The sequence below is a fragment of the Coregonus clupeaformis genome, chromosome 6, assembly GCF_020615455.1.
Source record: "Coregonus clupeaformis isolate EN_2021a chromosome 6, ASM2061545v1, whole genome shotgun sequence".
Taxonomy (NCBI): Eukaryota; Metazoa; Chordata; class Actinopteri; order Salmoniformes; family Salmonidae; genus Coregonus; species Coregonus clupeaformis.
The window spans coordinates 8,354,516-8,375,462 of NC_059197.1; the positions used below are offsets into that span (position 1 = coordinate 8,354,516).

The window sequence follows — 20,947 nt, forward strand, 5'->3', positions numbered from 1 at the left end:
TCATTGGCCATTCCTATGGGGGAAATTAATGGAGAAAGAATGGGGCTTTGGGATAAACGCAGAAAATAAGGTCTGAAGTTAACACAGGTTTATACATTGTGTTCTATGAGATAATATCAGTCAGCTAACATGCCATTTATGAATTAATAAGGCTTTACATTTTAGTCATTTAGCAGACGCTCTTATCCAGAGCGACTTACAGGAGCAATTAGGGTTAACTGCCTTGCTCAAGGGCACATCGACACATTTTTCACCTAGTCGGCTTGGGGATTAGAACCAGCGACCTTTCGGTTACTGGCACAACGCTCTTAACCACTAAGCTACCTGCCGCTTTATGTGCTTGTTTTGCATACAGTGCATTCGGAAAGTATTCAGATCCCTTCACTTTCTCCACATTTTGTTACGTTACAGCCTTATTCTAAAATTGATTAAATAAAAAAATGTCCTCAATCTACACACAATACCCGATAATGACAAAGCAAAAAACGGTTTTTAGACATGTTTGCAAATGTATTAAAAATAAAAAACTGAAATACCTTAATAACATAAATATTCAGACCCTTTGCTATGAGACTCGAAATTGAGCTCAGGGGTGTCCGGTTTCCATTTATCATCCTTGAGATCTTTCTACAACTTCATTGGAGTCCACCTGTGGTAAATTTAATTGATTGGACATGATTTAGAAAGGCACACACCTGTCTATATAAGGTCCCACAGTTGACAGTGCATGTCAGAGCAAAAACCAAGACATGAGGTTGAAGGAATTGTCCGAAGAACTCTGAGACAGGATTGTGTCGAGGCACAGATCTGGGGAAGGGTACCAAAACATTTTTGCAGCATTGAATGTCCCCAAGAAAACAGTGGCCTCCATCGTTCTTAAATGGAAGACGTTTGGAACCACTAAGACTCTTCCTAGAGTTGGCCACCCAGCCAAACTGAGCAATCGGGGGAGAAGGGCCTTGGTCAGGCAGGTGACCAAGAGCCCGATGGTCACTCTGACAGTGCTCCAGAGTTCCTCTGTGAAGATGGGAGAACCTTCCAGAAGGACAACCATCTCTGCAGCACTCCACCAATCAGGCCTTTATGGTAGAGTGGCCAGACGGACATGACAGCCCTTTTGGAGTTTGCCAAAAGGCACCTAAAGGACTCACAGACCATGGGAAACAAGATTATCTGGTCTGATGAAACCAAGATTGAACTCTTTGGCCTGAATGCCAAACCTGGAGGAAACCATGCACCGCTCATCACCTGGTCAATACCATCCCTACAGTGAAGCATGGTGGTGGCAGCATCATGCTGTGGGGATGTTTTTCAGCGGCAGGGACTAGTCAGGATCGAGGGAAAGATGAACGGAGCAAAGTACAGAGAGTTCCTTGATGAAAACCTGCTCCAGAGCGCTCAGGACCTCAGACTGGGGTGAAGGTTCACCTTCCAACAGGACAACGACCCTGAGCACACAGCCAAAACAAAGCAGGAGTGGCTTCGGGACATGTCTCTGAATGTCCTTGAGTGGCCCAGCCAGAGCCCGGACTTGAACCCAATCGAACATCTCTGGAGAGACCTGAAAATAGCTGTGCAGCGACGCTCCCCATCCAACCTGACAGAGTTTGAGAGGATCTGCAGAGAAGAATGGGAGAAACTCCCCAAATACAGTTGTGCCAAGCCTGTAGCGTCATACCCAAGAAGACTCGAGGCTTTAATCGCTGCCAAAGGTTGGAAGCTGTTTTTGCTTTGTCATTATGGGGTATTGTGTGTAGATTGATGATGGGGAAAAAAAACAATTGAATCAATTTTAGAATAAGGCTGTAACGTCACAAAATGTGGAAAAAGTCAAGGGGTCTGAATACTTTCCGAATGCGCTGTAAATGCCATTTAGCCAAAGCAACTTACAAAAATGTAAAAGGCATTGTTCTCACTATCACGGTGACTGCATTCACTGGAAATGCTGTACATGTCGGCTCAATTGGAAATTACCTTTAAAAACGGAATTGTCAGCTGTCCACAGTGCTGCGTTATGAATAGAGTCCAGACCCTAACAATGTTTTTAGGCTGTACAGTATTTGTTTACAATTACATTGTTTACAAACAATGGATTTAGGAAAGCTTATATTTAAAGGTGACAGTTGAACTAAGCTCATGAGGCATTTATCAATTATATTTTTTAAGAATCAATGGCTATGTATCAAATCATTTATTAAAAGGTCCAAAACGGATGTACCAATCCCAGATTGTCCCTTTAACATCATATCCTCAAAACTGTCCTAAGACCTGGCAGCATTTCTCACCACTGCTTCCTGGATTCTGAGCAAAATCCCAGAAAAAAAAGCACTTGAATTCCGGCAGCCCATAAAGCTCATGTTAACGCCAACCTTATGGAGCTCCACAATGCCAATCCTCACAAAGCAGAGCTGGGACGATCATTCATGGATCACGTAACAACGCTAAGCCTATCGGATGCGCTGATGTGGGCTAGGCAGATACGTTTTTTTTTTAACAGAGAGGGATAGGTGATATAATCCGCGAGGACGCAAATCCAACGGGATTAGGAGGGGATGCAAAAATACTTCAGCATTGTGAGTGGGTGCAACTGAGCTCCTCTGTGAAGAAGGAGCCCTTTGGCTACACAGCTCACCAGGCATTAATCCTCTCTCTCTCTCCACGAAAACAAATATTGTACTGCATCCACCATCCATCCACTGAAAAAGCACAACTGGGCAGGCGGCTGCCTGTCATTTTGGGTCTGGCTCCAACCTCTCCTTTCTTCTCCTCTCTCCTCCTCCTCTTATCAGCCCTCTTTACCTCCTCTATTGTCTTTCCCCCATATTTTCCTCTCTTCCCCTCTCTCCTCCTCCTCCTCTTATCAGCTTTCCTCGCTTCTCTTCCCTCCTCTCCTTTCTTCTTCTCATAGAGCTCATTGAGTTTACATTAGATCGTTCTGGCTTCTCTACGCCATCTATCTCCTCAATATCAGTAGGAGATGTGAAAGAAATAAGGCCAACATCTTGCCAGCTGTTTATTCTTCTATTCTCCTTCCCCTGAAGCTCTGCAGACTCATATGCTGTGAAATGTTCCTTCTGATACTTCTTCTTCTACTTCTACTTCTACTCTCCGCCTGGTACAGCAGAGGAGAAGGGAGGAGGAAGTTTGACTTTCCTTTGCTGAATAGTTTTTTGTTCAGCAGAGTTGCGAGTTGAGTTACCGTGGGAACCGTGGCTGCCACCGCCCACTCTTCTCTACCGTTTCATGACTGCCAGGTACAGTAGGTAATCTCGCCCCTGCAATACAGTGTGTGCTGCAGCACTAACACACACACTTTGACATACAGTGGGGAAAAAAAGTATTTAGTCAGCCACCAATTGTGCAAGTTCTCCCACTAAAAGATGAGAGAGGCCTGTAATTTTCATCATAGGTACACGTCAACTATGACAGACAAAATGAGAATTTTTTTTCCAGAAAATCACATTGTAGGATTTTTAATGAATTTATTTGCAAATTATGGTGGAAAATAAGTATTTGGTCAATAACAAAAGTTTCTCAATACTTTGTTAATATACCCTTTGTTGGCAATGACACAGGTCAAACGTTTTCTGTAAGTCTTCACAAGGTTTTCACACACTGTTGCTGGTATTTTGGCCCATTCCTCCATGCAGATCTCCTCTAGAGCAGTGATGTTTTGGGGCTGTCGCTGGGCAACACAGATTTTCAACTCCCTCCAAAGATTGTCTATGGGGTTGAGATCTGGAGACTGGCTAGGCCACTCCAGGACCTTGAAATGCTTCTTACGAAGCCACTCCTTCGTTGCCCGGGCGGTGTGTTTGGGATCATTGTCATGCTGAAAGACCCAGCCACGTTTCATCTTCAATGCCCTTGCTGATGGAAGGAGGTTTTCACTCAAAATCTCACGATACATGGCCCCATTCATTCTTTCCTTTACACGGATCAGTCGTCCTGGTCCCTTTGCAGAAAAACAGCCCCAAAGCATGATGTTTCCACCCCCATGCTTCACAGTAGGTATGGTGTTCTTTGGATGCAACTCAGCATTCTTTGTCCTCCAAACACGACGAGTTGAGTTTTTACCAAAAAGTTCTATTTTGGTTTCATCTGACCATATGACATTCTCCCAATCCTCTTCTGGATCATCCAAATGCACTCTAGCAAACTTCAGACGGGCCTGGACATGTACTGGCTTAAGCAGGGGGACACGTCTGGCACTGCAGGATTTGAGTCCCTGGCAGCGTAGTGTGTTACTGATGGTAGGCTTTGTTACTTTGGTCCCAGCTCTCTGCAGGTCATTCACTAGGTCCCCCCCGTGTGGTTCTGGGATTTTTGCTCACCGTTCTTGTGATCATTTTGACCCCACGGGGTGAGATCTTGCGTGGAGCCCCAGATCGAGGGAGATTATCAGTGGTCTTGTATGTCTTCCATTTTCTAATAATTGCTCCCACAGTTGATTTCTTCAAACCAAGCTGCTTACCTATTGCAGATTCAGTCTTCCCAGCCTGGTGCAGGTCTACAATTGTGTTTCTGGTGTCCTTTGACAGCTCTTTGGTCTTGGCCATAGTGGAGTTTGGAGTGTGACTGTTTGAGGTTGTGGACAGGTGTCTTTTATACTGATAACAAGTTCAAACAGGTGCCATTAATACAGGTAACGAGTGCAGGACAGAGGAGCCTCTTAAAGAAGAAGTTACAGGTCTGTGAGAGCCAGAAATCTTGCTTGTTTGTAGGTGACCAAATACTTATTTTCCACCATAATTTGCAAATAAATTCATTAAAAATCCTACAATGTGATTTTCTGGATTTGTTTCTTCTCAATTTGTCTGTCATAGTTGACGTGTACCTATGATGAAAATTACAGGCCTCTCTCATCTTTTTAAGTGGGAGAACTTGCACAATTGGTGGCTGACTAAATACTTTTTTCCCCCACTGTAGATAGGGGAAATAGTCGGTGTGTGAGTCGACCAAGCACACAGGTTAACTACTTACTTAATACTCTTCATCTCTATTGAGACAATGAGCTCCCTCCACTTCATTCTGTCCTTGGCAACATGTTGTGCCTCACTCCAAGAGCACAAAGATTGGATGAGTGGTCCTCTGTATGCACGTACTGTATGACTAAGTCGCTTTGGATAAAAGTGACTTACAGGGCCAACCCTTACTTACATGTACATGCATGTAACTTGTGTACCTCCAGGCTGATACTGCATGTAAGTCAGGGAGGGGACAGATCACCTTCCCGCCAGACGGATGGAGGGGAATGCTCCTGGCCCGACAGTTAATAGGTTGTTTGAGAAACAGAGTGGAGAGCGATGACACTGATAGTGTGACCGGCTCGCCTAGCTGAGAAATACAGCGACAGAGTGTGGGCCATCTATCACTCCTCTCTACTCAACTCCACTCTTTTCAGTGTGTCTGCACAGATTTAGCTGGTCACACACAGAGTTGTTTGTGAAGGTGACACAAACGTAACCCTGTTTGACAGGTGTGTGAAGGTAATGCAGACGTGTGTGTGTGGAGCTCCTGAGTGGCGCAGTGGTCTGATCCTGGTTCGAATCCAGGCTCTGTCGCAGCCGGCCGCGACCGGGAGACTCATGGGCGGCGCACAATTGGCCCAGCGTCGTCCAGGGTAGGGGAGGGAATGGCCGGCAGGGATGTAGCTCAGTTGATAGAGCATGGCGTTTGCAACGCCAGGGTTGTGGGTTCGATTCCCACAGGGGGCCAGTATATATATATAAAAAATAATGTATTCACTGTAAGTTGCTCTGGATAAGAGTAAATGTAAAAAATGTAAATGAGTGTTGAGGCTTGCACAGGTAATCTCTGTGGAATTCTAGATTGCGGTTTGTCAATATCCATGTACACTATCATGATGAAATGTTATCGTACGGCTAGGCATCACCAGGACAAAGTGTATTGTACTTTCAGATTGTATGATAGGAGATGTGCATGTTGGGAATTGTAATGTGTGTCATATAAACTCACTGTAGTCGCTGTTCTCGTCCTTGGTCCCATTTATGGTGCCGTCCGGCTTCATCTGCAGGTAGAAGCCCTGCTCGCTGAACAGTCGCGTCACAATGCCCTTCAGCTGCGGCTCTGCAACACAACACAACAGGGATAAGGGTTAGCTAGCTGCTTGGGTCATGTTCATTAAGCACCAAACAGAATAAAATGGACTGAAACAGGGAGGAACTACCTGAATGTGTCCAATAAGAATAATAATTTTAGTTTTCCGTTGCAATGAACAAGGCCCAGGTCACTTAAGGCACCAAAACACTTGAATGCCATGCCCTCATACCCTTGGTACCCTTTTCAATGATTAGGGGCTGACCAGGAAAAACTAGACTATTACTAGGGCCCAGAGTTCTTCCAGGTCTGGTCAGGTCACGTGATCAGGAAAAACTCCTGGTCTTATAGTGTAAGCCTGAGTTAGTACCCATTATTACAGTGCCATGTGATAGGCTACATAATGAATGATTTGCCGTGTGATACATGTGATGACACACAAGCAAACAATGCCTCCCACCATGACAGAGAGGCAGACAGATCCTCCTCAGACCATCACTCAATGGTAAAGAGAATAAAAAGAATGAGGTTAATCACGACAACTACTTGTACGTTAGGGCCATTTAGAGAATGCAGATACCAACATAACACTAATCAGTGGAAAACCATCTCCCAGTCTTGTAGATAAAAATCTTTCAGTTAATGGATCAAAACCGAACCGAAAAACAAACGGTCTAAGAAGCCACCTCCAAATCATGAACAGGGCACACAATGTGGGACAGATAATCTTGGCACTACAGCCGCCTGACACCCAAATCATGCAGGAAGAGATGGAAAAAGCCTAAAATACAGCACTATTTAGAGCAAGTCGGTGTGCCAGTTAAACGCTGCTGATGAGGCAGACCCAGTGGTGATAGAAACACTGAAAGGTGGAGGGATACGTTAAATAGGATGCAGAAATGTGTGGTCCGCCTCCTCTCACCCATCGGTGATAGATATGATACTCTTAAACCTCTGACTAACTTGCTTGTAGCCTAACTGTGAGAATTGGCCCATTGATCAATAAAGCATTCTTCACCAACGATGCTTCACCTTAACATGGACACTGATAGCTCTGGTCCAGGTCGTTAGTGTGCCTTCCTTCACTTCAAGTACTGGAGGAACCCGCACAACAACAACAAAAATGTGTGAAATGTGGCTGTTTTCACATAATGAGCTTAGATTTCACATGTTTACACCACCTTTTCACATGTGAGGAGAATAACAACAAGAAGAATAATAGTTAAATAAATGTACATGTTAAACACGTGAACATTTGCAGTTTCACATGTAAGAAAACTTCACAAGTTCACATGTGGGGGTGAAATAGTGTTATTCTCCTCACATGTGAAAAGGTGGTGTAAACATGTTGCAGTAACAATGTTTCCAAATGTAGAATAGCAAATTCAGTAATGCCATTCTGTAAAAAGGTTACTTAGCCTAGCTGAGCATACAAAATAATGATTTCTTACTTCCAAGCCATCCACTCCATTATTATTGTAGTCCTCCATAGTGTTGCATTGATATACAGTGCCTTCGAAAAGTATTCAGACCCCTTGACTTTTTCCACATTTTGTTAGGTTACAGCCTTATTCTAAAATTATTATTATTTTTTTTATCCATCATCAATCTACACACAATACCCCATAATGACGAAGCAAAAACAGGTTTTTAGAACATTTTGTTAATTTATTAGAAATAAAAAACGGAAATATTACATTTACATAAGTATTCAGACCCTTTACTCACTACTTTGTTGAAGCACCTTTGGCAGCGATTTCAGCCTCGAGTCTTAGGTATGACGCTACAAGCTTGGCACACCTGTATTTGGGGAGTTTCTCCCATTCTTCTCTGCAGATCCACTCAAGCTCTGTCAGGCTGGATGGGGATCATTGCTGCACAGCTATTTTCTCTGGAGCAGGTTTTCATTAAGGATCTCTCTGTCCTTTGCTCTGTTCATCTTTGCGTCGATCCTGACTAGTCTTCCAGTCCCTGCCGTTTAAAAACATCCCCACAGCATGATTCTGCCACCACCATGCTTCACTGTAGGGATGGTGCCAGGTTTCTAGAAGTGACGCTTGGCATTCAGGCCATTCAGGTCAAAGAGTTCAATCTTGGTTTCATCAGACCAGATAATCTTGTTTCTCATGGTCTGAGAGTCTTTAGGTGCCTTTTGGCAAACTCCAAGCGGGTTGTCATGCCTTTTACTGAGGAGTGGCTTCGGTCTGCCCACTCTACCATAAAGGCCTGATTGGTGGTGCTGCAGAGATGGTTGTCCTTCTGGAAGGTTCTCCCATCTCCACAGAGGAACTCTAGAGCTCTATCAGAGTGACTATCGGGTTCTTGGTCACCTCCCTGACCAAGGCCCTTCTCCCCTGATTGCTCAGTTTGGCCAGGCGGCCAGCTCTAGGAAGAGTCTTGGTGGTTCCAAACTTCTTCCATTTAAGAATGATGGAGGCCACTGTGTTCTTGGGGACTGTCAATGCTGCAGAAATTTTTTGGTACCCTTCCCCAGATATGTGCCTCCAAACAATCCTGTCTCAGAGCTCTACGGACAATTCCTTCAACCTCATGTCTTGGTTTTTGCTCTGACATGCACTGTCAACTGTGGGACCTTATATAGACAGGTGTGTGCCTTTCCAAATCATATCCTATCAATTGAATTTACCACGGGTGGACTCCAATCATGTTGTAGAAACATCTCAAGGATGATCAATGGAAACAGGGTGTACCTGAGCTGAATTTCGAGTCTCATAGCAATGGGTCTGAATACTTATGTAAATAATGTATTTCTGTTTTTTCTTTTTAATACATTTACAAAAATGTAAAAAAAACTGTTCGCTTTGTCATTATGGGGTATTGTGTATAGATTGCTGCGGATTATATATTTATTTTATCCATTTTAGATTAAGGCTGTAATGTAACAAAATGTGGAAAAAGTCAAAGGGTCTGAATACTTTCCGAAGGCACTGTACATGTATACTTAGCACTACCACTAGGGAGAGTGTTATTGCTGCAGGCGCCGCCTCTTTTTCTCGTACGTTGGTCCGTGACTGTTGGATGAAGCCCAGTGAAAAGAACAGAGACGCTAGCTCTCCGTGTCTCCTCATTTTTTTATCCTGTTTTCAGGTTTATACACATGGTTATTTTTAAAGAATCTAGAGATAACATGTTTAACTAAACAGTGTTGAGTTCTGGTAATTTTGATGTATAATTTAATTGTTTTGATCAAGTGAGATTTTCACATTTACATGAGTGTAGCCAAGCTAAGTAGCTAGCTAGCTAGTTCACTTTTGTATGCAAGTCAATGAGAACAGAATATATTTTAATTCCATTATAAATGTTTTGGCTCTTAAATCGTTATATTTTTTACAAACGAGGGCTCATATTGAGTGTATTTACATATGAACCACAGTAATTATATGTATTTTAGAAGGTAACTTTTTATGAAAGGTGTATCTAATCGTTGCATGCTAATTGCTAACTGCTAGCTAGCTTAGTGATAGGCAATACCTAGCCTTCCATTTCATCCTAGCTAGCCATTTTTGCATCTGATGTGGTTAGCTGTCCATTGGTTTTTGTTACATTTAATACACAGGCCTAAATGAAATTGTAATGTATTTGGAAATGTGTGAATAGGTTTGCTTTTGGAATTAATGTAAACAGATACTTTTCGACAAAGACATGATTTTGAATCAGGGCTATCTTGAGTTAATCAGTTATAACTTTTTGTAATTTTAGTGCACCCATTTCTTTATATTATGATTAATCACGTTGTCTGGTTTAGAATGTTACATATGAAAATGTTGGGAAACCACGTGTCTGTCTGAGTCATGTGACAAATACATGTAAAACTTAACGTGTCTGGCTCGTGAATTTTTGTTTCACGTGACATTGTTCATGTGATTTGTTCACGGGATAAATGTACATGTAAAAAATAAATGTGAAACTTCACACGCGTCTGACATACAGTACCAGTCAAAGGTTTGGACACGCCTACATACATACACTTAGGTTGGAGTAATTAAAACTCATTTTTCAACCACTCCACAAATTTCTTGTTAACAAACTATATAGTTTGGCAAGTCGGTTAGGACATCTACTTTTGTACATGACACAAGTAAGTTTTCCAACAATTGTTTACACACAGATTATTTCACTTATAATTACTGTATCACAATTCCAATGGGTCAGAAGTTTACATACACTAAGTTGACTGTGCCTTTAAACAGCTTGGAAAATTCCAGAATATGATGTCATGGCTTTAGAAGCTTCTGATAGGCTAATTGACATCATTTGAGTCAATTGGAGGTGTACCTGTGGATGTATTTCAAGGCCAACCTTCAAACTCAGTGCCTCTTTGCTTGACATCATGGGAAAATCAAAAGAAATCAGCCAAGACCTTATAAAAAAAAATATAGACCTCCACAAGTCTGGTTCATCCTTGGGAGCAATTTCCAAATGCCTGAAGGTACCACGTTCATCTGTACAAACAATAGTACACAAGTATAAACACCATGTGAACACGCAGCCGTCATACCGCTCAGGAAGGAGACGCGTTCTGTCTTCTAGAGATTGTGATGTCACGAGAGGCTGTGTCCGGGAGGGACGTTACATCCCCCTGAGGTGGCTGCAAACCCAGACAGCTATGGCTCCATCTGCTGGTATGGTCGGGAACTCCAACCCTCTATGGCCAATCTTCCCACGCAGCTGAAACCAATCAGGAGCTGATGAGCTGAAGGTTTGGGAAGGGAAGAGACACAGTCTCCAACCTGGGCTCTCGGGAGGACAAGAGTGCTGCCCGTCCACTTCCATGAGGAATATAAGGATTTGGAGATACTTACCTTTGGGAAATACTCACCTTTGGATATATGCACCTGTGGAAATACGTGTGGGACATTTGGAAGGACGTTTTGCTGGGTTGGCCACTAGCTGCAACGTGGAATACAGTAAGGCTGGGGAAAAGTTATTTGAGCGAGGGAGAGTTATGATTTTGGATGTGGAAGAGACATCCCTGAACTGTTAACCCTTAAGAGCCACCAGAGAACAGAATTGTGTTATACTTTCGTTAGTTTCCCAAGACCTTTAATAAAATCCTTGTTTTGGTTGAACCTGGTCTCCTTGCACTACTTGAGCAATCCCGCTGAAAGCTGTGTAGCCTCTCGTGATATCACAGATGGTGGGGGAATACGGGCACGCTCAAGCGTTAATAGTGCATGTCAGAGGAGGATACCGAAGGTTTGATCACCCAGTTTTCCAAGTTGGCCGTAGGCTCCCCGCCCGACTGAAATGGAGGACATATTGAAAGCCCTTGTTGCTGGCCAGCAAGCCCAGATGCAAGCAAACGTGGCTCTCTTGGAGGAGCAAAAGAAAGCCAACCTTCTGAAGGCAGAGGAATTGCAGTTGCAGAGACAGAGGGTGGTCCAAAATACCCGCCCAATAAAGGCAAGTGACTTTATATCTAAGATGGGAGCTACCGATGACATTGAGGCATACCTGCATGCATTTGAGGCCACGGCCACTAGGGAAGCCTGGCCCAAGCAACAGTGGGTTGGTCTGTTAGCCCCCTTTCTAACCGGGGGAATCGCTGAATGCTGTCCGGGACCTGGGCCCTGACCAGGTTACTGACTATGATGCCCTGAAGTCTGAGATCCTCAGCAGATATGGACTCACAAAGTTTGGTATGGCCCAGCGCTTTCACAGCTGGACCTTCCAACCAGACCAACCTCCTCGGGCGCAGATGCATGAACTTGTCCGAATCGCAAGGAAATGGCTGGATCCGCAGAGGAATACAGCAGCGGCGGTGGTGGAGGCCGTTGTGGTGGATCGTTACCTACGCGCCCTGCCTTATGAGGCAAAACGGTTCATCAGTCAACAGGCCTTGACCACGGCTGATCTGACCGTGGAAGCTGTGGAAAAGTACCAGGCCACAGCGGAGATGCTGAATGCTTCCCGAAAAGACCCCAGGAGTGCGGCCCCACCACAAATGGGAAGAACCCGTCCAAAGGACCCCAAGGTCTCGAACCCAGCCACGTCAGGACTTATCCCGGCTCCAGGGGGAGCCAGAAACCAGACGGGTCCAAGAAGAGTACACCAGGAGGGGGAAACTCGACAGTGTTACCGGTGTGGGGAGATGGGACATATCTCCTGGCAGTGTGGGAAACCAGCCGATGAACCTATGCCCACTGCGGAGTCCTCCAGCTCAGCACCCACACACCGTTTTTGCCTCGCTCTTGGGAGTCGTAGATGGCGGCCCAGATCGACCCCCCCACCTGCCCGGTAACTGTGAATCACCATGATGTGGAGGCCTTACTGGATTCTGGTAGCCGGGCCACCCTGGTGCGTAAGGATTTGGTGGGCCCAACGTGTCTGACCCCGGGGAAAGTCCTCCCAGTTTCCTGTGTCCATGGGGACACCAGAGAATACCCCATTACTGAACTTACAATGACCAGCACACGGGGAACCATACACACGACGGCGGGGGTGGTTGATTCCCTCCCCGTCCCTGTCCTAATTGGACGAGACTGCCCAGCCTTTTACCCACTCTGGAGAGAGTCTCAGGAGAGGATAACCCGAGTACCTCGGAAACGGAGAGGCAAGACTCATCCTGGGAAGGCTCCGGTGCAATCCTCCGAGTTACTCACTCCCGCCCGGGCTCTGATAGGGATGGCAGGTGCCCAGACCGACACAGAGACGGAGCTACAGAATCTGGACAAAGAACTGTCTGGTCTGAAGGGGACCGCTGAGAGGTATCGTTTGTTAAAGCAACAGTTAGACAGGAAGACAGAAGAGTTAGATATCCTCCAGGCTAAACTCCAACAGAGCTCCTTCCCTAAGCAACAGGAGGAGCTGGAGAGGCTGCGCAGGACCATCGAGGAGTGTGAGGAGACCCTGCGCAGTAGTAAGGAGGTCCAGAAGAAGGCAGAGGAGAAGTACAAGGTGTTGGAGAACAAGATGAAGAATGCGGAGGCAGAGAGAGAGAAGGAACTGAAAGCTGCTCAACAGAAGCTAAACTCTGCTAAAACCAAGGCTGATGCGTTCAGTAAGAAACTCAAGGAGAGACAACAGGAGGCTGAGTCCCTGGTCCTAGAGGTGGAGGAGTTGAAGAGAGAGCAGGCTGGCAAGCACCACGGCAATGCGGACGCCCTCTCCCGGCGTGATGCCTTCTTCGCTGCCTTTACCCCGACGAGGACGTCGGTCCCGAGGAGGGGGATGTGTGATGTCACGAGAGGCTGTGTCCGGGAGGGACGTTACATCCCCCTGAGGTGGCTGCAAACCCAGACAGCTATGGCTCCATCTGCTGGTATGGTCGGGAACTCCAACCCTCTATGGCCAATCTTCCCACGCAGCTGAAACCAATCAGGAGCTGATGAGCTGAAGGTTTGGGAAGGGAAGAGACACAGTCTCCAACCTGGGCTCTCGGGAGGACAAGAGTGCTGCCCGTCCACTTCCATGAGGAATATAAGGATTTGGAGATACTTACCTTTGGGAAATACTCACCTTTGGATATATGCACCTGTGGAAATACGTGTGGGACATTTGGAAGGACGTTTTGCTGGGTTGGCCACTAGCTGCAACGTGGAATACAGTAAGGCTGGGGAAAAGTTATTTGAGCGAGGGAGAGTTATGATTTTGGATGTGGAAGAGACATCCCTGAACTGTTAACCCTTAAGAGCCACCAGAGAACAGAATTGTGTTATACTTTCGTTAGTTTCCCAAGACCTTTAATAAAATCCTTGTTTTGGTTGAACCTGGTCTCCTTGCACTACTTGAGCAATCCCGCTGAAAGCTGTGTAGCCTCTCGTGATATCACAAGATGAACGTACTTTGGTGCGAAAACTGCAATTCAATCCCAGAACAACAACAAAGGACCTTGTGAAGATGCTGGAGGAAACAGGTACAAAAGTATCTATATCAACAGTAAAACGAGTCCTATATCGACATAACCTGAAAGGCCGCTCAGCAAGGAAGAAGCCACTGCTCCAAAAAAGCCATAAAAAAGCCAGACTATGGTTTGCAACTGCACATGGGGACAAAGATCGTACTTTTTGGAGAAATGTCCTCTGGTCTGATGAAACAAACATAGAACTGTTTGGCTATAATGACCATCGTTATGTTTGGAGGAAAAAGGGGGTACTTGCAAGCCGAAGAACACCATCCCAACCGTGAAGCACGGGGGTGGCAGCATCATGCTGTGGGGGTGCGTTGCTGCAGGAGGGAATGGTGCACTTCACAAAATAGATGGCATCATGAGGAAGGAAAATTATGTGGATATATTGAAGCAACATCTCAAGACATCAGTCAGGAAGTTAAAGCTTGGTCGCAAATGGGTAACCTAAATGGACAATGACCCCAAGCATACTTCCAAAGTTGTGGCAAAATGGCTTAAGGACAACAAAGTCAAGGTATTGGAGTGGCCATCACAAAGCCCTGACCTCAATCCTATAGAATATTTGTGGGCATAATTGAAAAAGCATATGCGAGCAAGGAGGCCTACAAACCTGACTCAGTTACAGCTCTGTCAGGAGGAATGGGCCAAAATTCACCCAACTTATTGTGGGAAGCTTGTGGAAGGCTACCCAAAACGTTTGACGCAAGTTAAACAATTTAAAGGCAATGCTACCAAATACTAATTGAGTGTACAGTGGGGAAAAAAAGTATTTAGTCAGCCACCAATTGTGCAAGTTCTCCCACTTAAAAAGATGAGAGAGGCCTGTAATTTTCATCATAGGTACACGTCAACTATGACAGACAAAATGAGAAAGAAAAATCCAGAAAATCACATTGTAGGATTTTTAATGAATTTATTTGCAAATTATGGTGGAAAATAAGTATTTGGTCAATAACAAAAGTTTCTCAATACTTTGTTATATACCCTTTGTTGGCAATGACACAGGTCAAATGTTTTCTTCACAAGGTTTATCACACACTGTTGCTGGTATTTTGGCCCATTCCTCCATGCAGATCTCCTCTAGAGCAGTGATGTTTTGGGGCTGTCGCTGGGCAACTCCCTCCAAAGATTTTCTATGGGGTTGAGATCTGGAGACTGGCTAGGCCACTCCAGGACCTTGAAATGCTTCTTACGAAGCCACTCCTTCGTTGCCCGGGCGGTGTGTTTGGGATCATTGTCATGCTGAAAGACCCAGCCACGTTTCATCTTCAATGCCCTTGCTGATGGAAGGAGGTTTTCACTCAAAATCTCACGATACATGGCCCCATTCATTCTTTCCTTTACACGGATCAGTCGTCCTGGTCCCTTTGCAGAAAAACAGCCCCAAAGCATGATGTTTCCACCCCCATGCTTCACAGTAGGTATGGTGTTCTTTGGATGCAACTCAGCATTCTTTGTCCTCCAAACACGACGAGTTGAGTTTTTACCAAAAAGTTCTATTTTGGTTTCATCTGACCATATGACATTCTCCCAATCCTCTTCTGGATCATCCAAATGCACTCTAGCAAACTTCAGACGGCCTGGACATGTACTGACTTAAGCAGGGGGACACGTCTGGCACTGCAGGATTTGAGTCCCTGGCGGCGTAGTGTGTTACTGATGGTAGGCTTTGTTACTTTGGTCCCAGCTCTCTGCAGGTCATTCACTAGGATGGTTCTGGGATTTTTGCTCACCGTTCTTGTGATCATTTTGACCCCACGGGGTGAGATCTTGCGTGGAGCCCCAGATCGAGGGAGATTATCAGTGGTCTTGTATGTCTTCCATTTCCTAATAATTGCTCCCACAGTTGATTTCTTCAAACCAAGCTGCTTACCTATTGCAGATTCAGTCTTCCCAGCCTGGTGCAGGTCTACAATTGTGTTTCTGGTGTCCTTTGACAGCTCTTTGGTCTTGGCCATAGTGGAGTTTGGAGTATGACTGTTTGAGGTTGTGGACAGGTGTCTTTTATACTGATAACAAGTTCAAACAGGTGCCATTAATACAGGTAACGAGTGGAGGACAGAGGAGCCTCTTAAAGAAGAAGTTACAGCTCTGTGAGAGCCAGAAATCTTGCTTGTTTGTAGGTGACCAAATACTTATTTTCCACCATAATTTGCAAATAAATTCATTAAAAATCCTACAATATGATTTTCTGGAGAAAAAAATTCTCCATTTGTCTGTCACAGTTGACGTGTACCTATGATGAAAATTACAGGCCTCTCTCATCTTTTTAAGTGGGAGAACTTGCACAATTGGTGGCTGACTAAATACTTTTTTTCCCCACTGTATGTAAACTTCTGACCCACTGGGAATGTGATGAAAGAAATAAAAGCTGAAAAAAATTATTCTCTCTACTATTATTTTGACATTTCACATTCTTAAAATAAAGTGGTGATCCTAACTGACCTAAGACAGGGAATTTATACTAGGATTAAATGTCAGGAATTGTGAAAAACTGAGTTGAAATGTATTTGGCTAAGGTGTATGTAAACTTCCGACTTCAACTGTACTCATTCCAGGGTTTTTCTTTATTTTTACTATTATCTACATTGTAGAATAATAGTGAATACATCAAATCTATGAAATAACACATATGGAATCATGTAGTAACCAAAAAAGTGTTAAACAAATCTAAATATATTTTATATTTGCGATTCTTCAAAGTAGCCACCCTTTGCCTTGATGACAGCTTTGCACACTCTTGGCATTCTCTCAACAAGCTTCATGAGGTAGTCACCTGGAATGCATTTCAATTAACAGGTGTGCCTTGTTAAAAGTCAATTTGTGGAATTTATTTTCTTCTTAATGCGTTTGAGCCAATCAGTTGGGCTGTGACAAGGTAGAGGTGGTACAGATGATAGAGGTGGTACAGATGATAGGTACAGATGATAGCCCTTTTTGGTAAAAGACCAAGTCCATATTATGGCAAGAACAGCTCAAATAAGCAAAGAGAAATGACAGTCCATCATTATTTTAAGACATGAAGGTCAGTCAATACGGAACATTTCAAGAACTTTGAAAGTTTCTTCAAGTGCAGTTGCAAAAACCAGCAAGCGCTATGATGAAACTGGCTCTCATGAGGACCGCCACAGGATAGGAAGACCAAGAGTTACCTCTGCTGCAGAGGATAAGTTCATTAGAGTTACCAGCCTCAGAAATTGCAGTTCAAGTAACAGACACATCTCAACATCAACTGTTCAGAGGAGACTGCATGAAATCAGGCCTTTATGGTCGAATTGCTGTAAAGAAACCACTACTAAAGGACACCAATAAGAAGAAGAGACTTGCTTGGGCCAAGAAACACGAGCAATGGACATTAGACCAGTGGAAATCTGCCCTTGTGTCTGATGAGTCCAAATGTGAGATTTTTGGTTCCAACCGCCATGTCTTTGTGAGACGCAGAGTAGGTGAACGGATGATCTCCGCATGTGTAGTTCCCACCGTGAAACAAGGAGAAGGAAGTGTGTGATGGTGCTGGGGTGTATTGCTGGTGACACTGTCAGTGATTTATTTAAAATTCAAGGTACACTTAACCAGCATGGCTACCACAGCATTCTGCAGCGATACGCCATCCCATCTGGTTTGCGCTTAATGGGACTATCATTTGTTTTTCAACAGGACAATGACCCAACACACCTCCAGGCTGTGTAAGGGCTATTTGACCAAGAAGGAGAGTGATGGAGCGTTCAAAATACAATGAAAATACATGATCTATACAGCTAAAAGCAACAATGCGATGTCAAAACAAGCTGACATTGAGGTTAAAGAAAGTGTGCTGTATCAATTTACCTGAAGTCAATATTCTTGTAATGCGTCTTATATTTTTTTTAAATCTTAGATTACAGCTGAATTTGATCAAATGCTGAATTTGCGATTCATTGTGATTAATCACAGCAAACCCTGCGTGTGCTGCCATCTTGTTAGAAGGTAACAGATTATTTTATTATAGTGATTAAGAGTGACTTTCATTGTGTTCCATGGTGTTTAGCGCCCCCTAGTGGAGCTTTCTGGTACTTAGAATTATGTACGAAAACCCGGAAGTAAAGTTGTTATTATGCACGCGACAAGCAGCTAGAAACAACGTTACTGTACAGTTCTTTCAGTGCAACTATTTCTTGTTACGCTTCAGCCTCGGAAAATATTTGTTTGTAAGTTCAATTCAAGCATATTACAAGTGATGATAATATTGTTATTGACAGAATTGCTTACTTATCAATGTTAATTGGTTACATTTACTCACGCAAATTGCATTGACTTTCATGGATGCCGTTAGCTGTATTAGTTTGCTCGTGCGTCATGTAAAAGAAGTGTAAAACATACTATAGTTTGTTACTGTTTCTAGTGTAATATGCTTTGTTATTGTACAGAGGTGTTTGTACATTATTAGAGTAATGAAAGGAGTTGGCTAGTTGTTACTCATAGAGTAATTATCTATTTGGTTTGTCGTCATGCCAGATACATGGTAACTTGGCACTTGCTTTGTATTTATGCAACTTCAACTTGAAATGTATAATGTACAGCTACAGTATGTCAATGTGAATTGAATACTAAAGTATATTATTTTCTGTATTTGCAGTTTCACAACATAAACGTTTTCAATACATTCGTTCAAGAAAAGTCACGCCTTGGAAGTTTTATTGAAGACTCAGTTGTTAGCTATCTGTCTAGTTTTGCACGGGAACGCAATTCCAGGGCAGAATAGTGAAAAAACATCATCACGGCGGGCTCAAGCACAAGAATAATCGCACGTGGTGGTTATGATTCTACGTTCATTAGCCAACAAAGCCTCTGATCCTAGGGATGACCAGCAGTCTACGATGCAGCAACCAGAGGCAAGTGTTCGACAGAAAGAGGAAGAGGAGCGAGTAAGAGAGATGGAGGAGCCTCTTCAGCACATTGAGACCAAGTCTCAGTCTACAAGATCAAGGTCATCAAAACAGTCAAGCAGATCCTCAACTGTGAGTTGTGCAGCCATCAAAGCACGTGCCAAGGCGGGACGCAGGCGTGCTCGAGTCTCCTATGCTGAAAAGGAAGCTTCTATGATGAAACAAAAAGCGGAACTGGATGCAAGTTTATATGTTCTCCAAGTTGAGAGAACAGCTGCTGCTGCGTTGGCTGAAGCTGTAGCCCTTGAAGAAGCGGTAGAGTCTGAACGCAGAGAGCTCCACAGAGAACTCAACACAGGGACACAGCCCTTAAGTCCAGTCCAACGTACTTGTGAGTATGTGCAACAACATGCTAGGCCCTACTTTGCTGAAATGCCATTTGAAGTAGAGACACAAGAGCTTAGTGTTGGCCCAGCTACAGGCCACAATCCAGAAAGTAGCAAACAACGGAGCATGAGCAGAGAATCTCCGTACAAAAGAAATGAAAAGCAGCATGGTGGAAAGGGAAAACAGACCCACTTCCAGTCACCGACACAAAGCTTCCCTGAGTCACAAGTGGCACCAGAACTCACCAAGTACCTCCTGCGCCGTGAGATGGTGAGTTCCGGACTCCTGAAGTTTGATGATCGTCCTGAAAATTATTGGGCATGGAAAGCATCTTTTCTCAATGTGACCAGAGACTTGAATCTATCAGCCAGGGAAGAGTTAGATCTAATTACCAAGTGGCTAGGGGCAGAGTCGTCTGAGCAAGCAAAGAGAATTAGATCTGTCTATATTCTCAATGCAACAGCAGGGCTTAACATGGTCTGGCAACGACTAGAAGAGTGCTATGGTACACCTGAAGTGATCGAGAATGCACTGTTGAAGAAAATTGATGAATTTCCAAAACTGTCTAACAAAGACAATCACAAACTAAGAGAACTGGGTGACATTCTTCTCGAACTGGAGTGTGCTAAAGAAGAAGGGTACCTTCCAGGCCTCGCTTATCTGGACACATCTCGTGGGGTAAACCCTATAGTAGAGAAACTTCCATTCAGCTTACAAGAGAAATGGATAGCACAGGGATCCAAATACAAGGAGGACTATCGGGTAGCATTCCCACCATTCTCGTTTTTCTCGAGATTCATCAGGAACCAGGCGAAAATAAGAAACGACCCCAGCTTCACCCTCTACACCTCAACTACCCAGGTGTCTGTGAAAAGTGAGAAACCTGTCAGGTACAACAGCAAGACACCTGTGACTGTACACAAAACAGATGTGTCATCTGAGCCCTCAGACCACCAAACCAAACCCAGTAAGACAAAGGTTGAAAGCCCTGACCATCACTGTCCAATACATAACAAGCCTCATCCTCTTAAAAAGTGTCGCGGGTTTAGATTCAAAACTCTAGATGAGCGCAAATCATATCTCAAAGAGAATGGCATTTGTTTCCGATGTTGTGGGTCAACTCAGCACAGAGCTAAAGACTGTAAGGTGTCAATCAAGTGCTCCGAGTGTGACAGCGACAGACATCTTGCTGCTCTGCATCCAGGTCCAGCTCCTTCAACGATAGACACCGCTACAGCAGAGAAAGAGCATGGCGGGGAGCAAGGTGAAGATGCTCTTCTATCAGTCACCTCAAAGTGTACCGAGATCTGTGGTGAGGCAGCCAATCCAAGATCATGTTCAAAAATATGCCTAGTCAAAGCTTATCCAGCTGGGAAAAGAGAGAAAGCTGTCAAAATGTATGCAGTGCTTGATGAACAGAGCAACAAATCTCTGGCCAAGACAGAGTTTTTCAATCTCTTCAACATCAATGACAACTCTGCTCCATACACCATGAAGACCTGTTCTGGGGTAACAGAGACTTCAGGCAGGAGAGCCGTCAACTTCATGGTGGAGTCTATAGACGGACACAAGCAGCTCACTCTCCCTACTCTGATAGAGTGTGACATGATGCCAGACGATAGAATGGAGATTCCCTCCCCAGACATTGCGCATTATCATCCCCATCTGCAACCAGTGGCGGACAAAATTCCAGCTGTAGACCCAGACGCTCCCATTCTCCTGCTCTTAGGACGAGACATCTTAAGGGTACACAAGGTACGAGAAC

General features: G+C 44.3%; 1 protein-coding gene across 5 annotated transcripts in view; it reads right to left on the reverse strand.

The window, feature by feature from the left end:
- LOC121567277 (fibroblast growth factor 12) overlaps positions 1 to 20,947 on the reverse strand; it is a 180,492-nt gene that overhangs the window by 41,918 nt on the left and 117,627 nt on the right. For all 5 annotated transcript variants that reach the window (XM_041877178.1, XM_041877176.1, XM_041877174.2 and 2 more), the window contains one exon: positions 5,980 to 6,090. In XM_041877178.1, the coding sequence (XP_041733112.1) occupies positions 5,980 to 6,090 (111 nt within the window). The remainder of the gene's footprint in view (positions 1 to 5,979; positions 6,091 to 20,947) is intronic.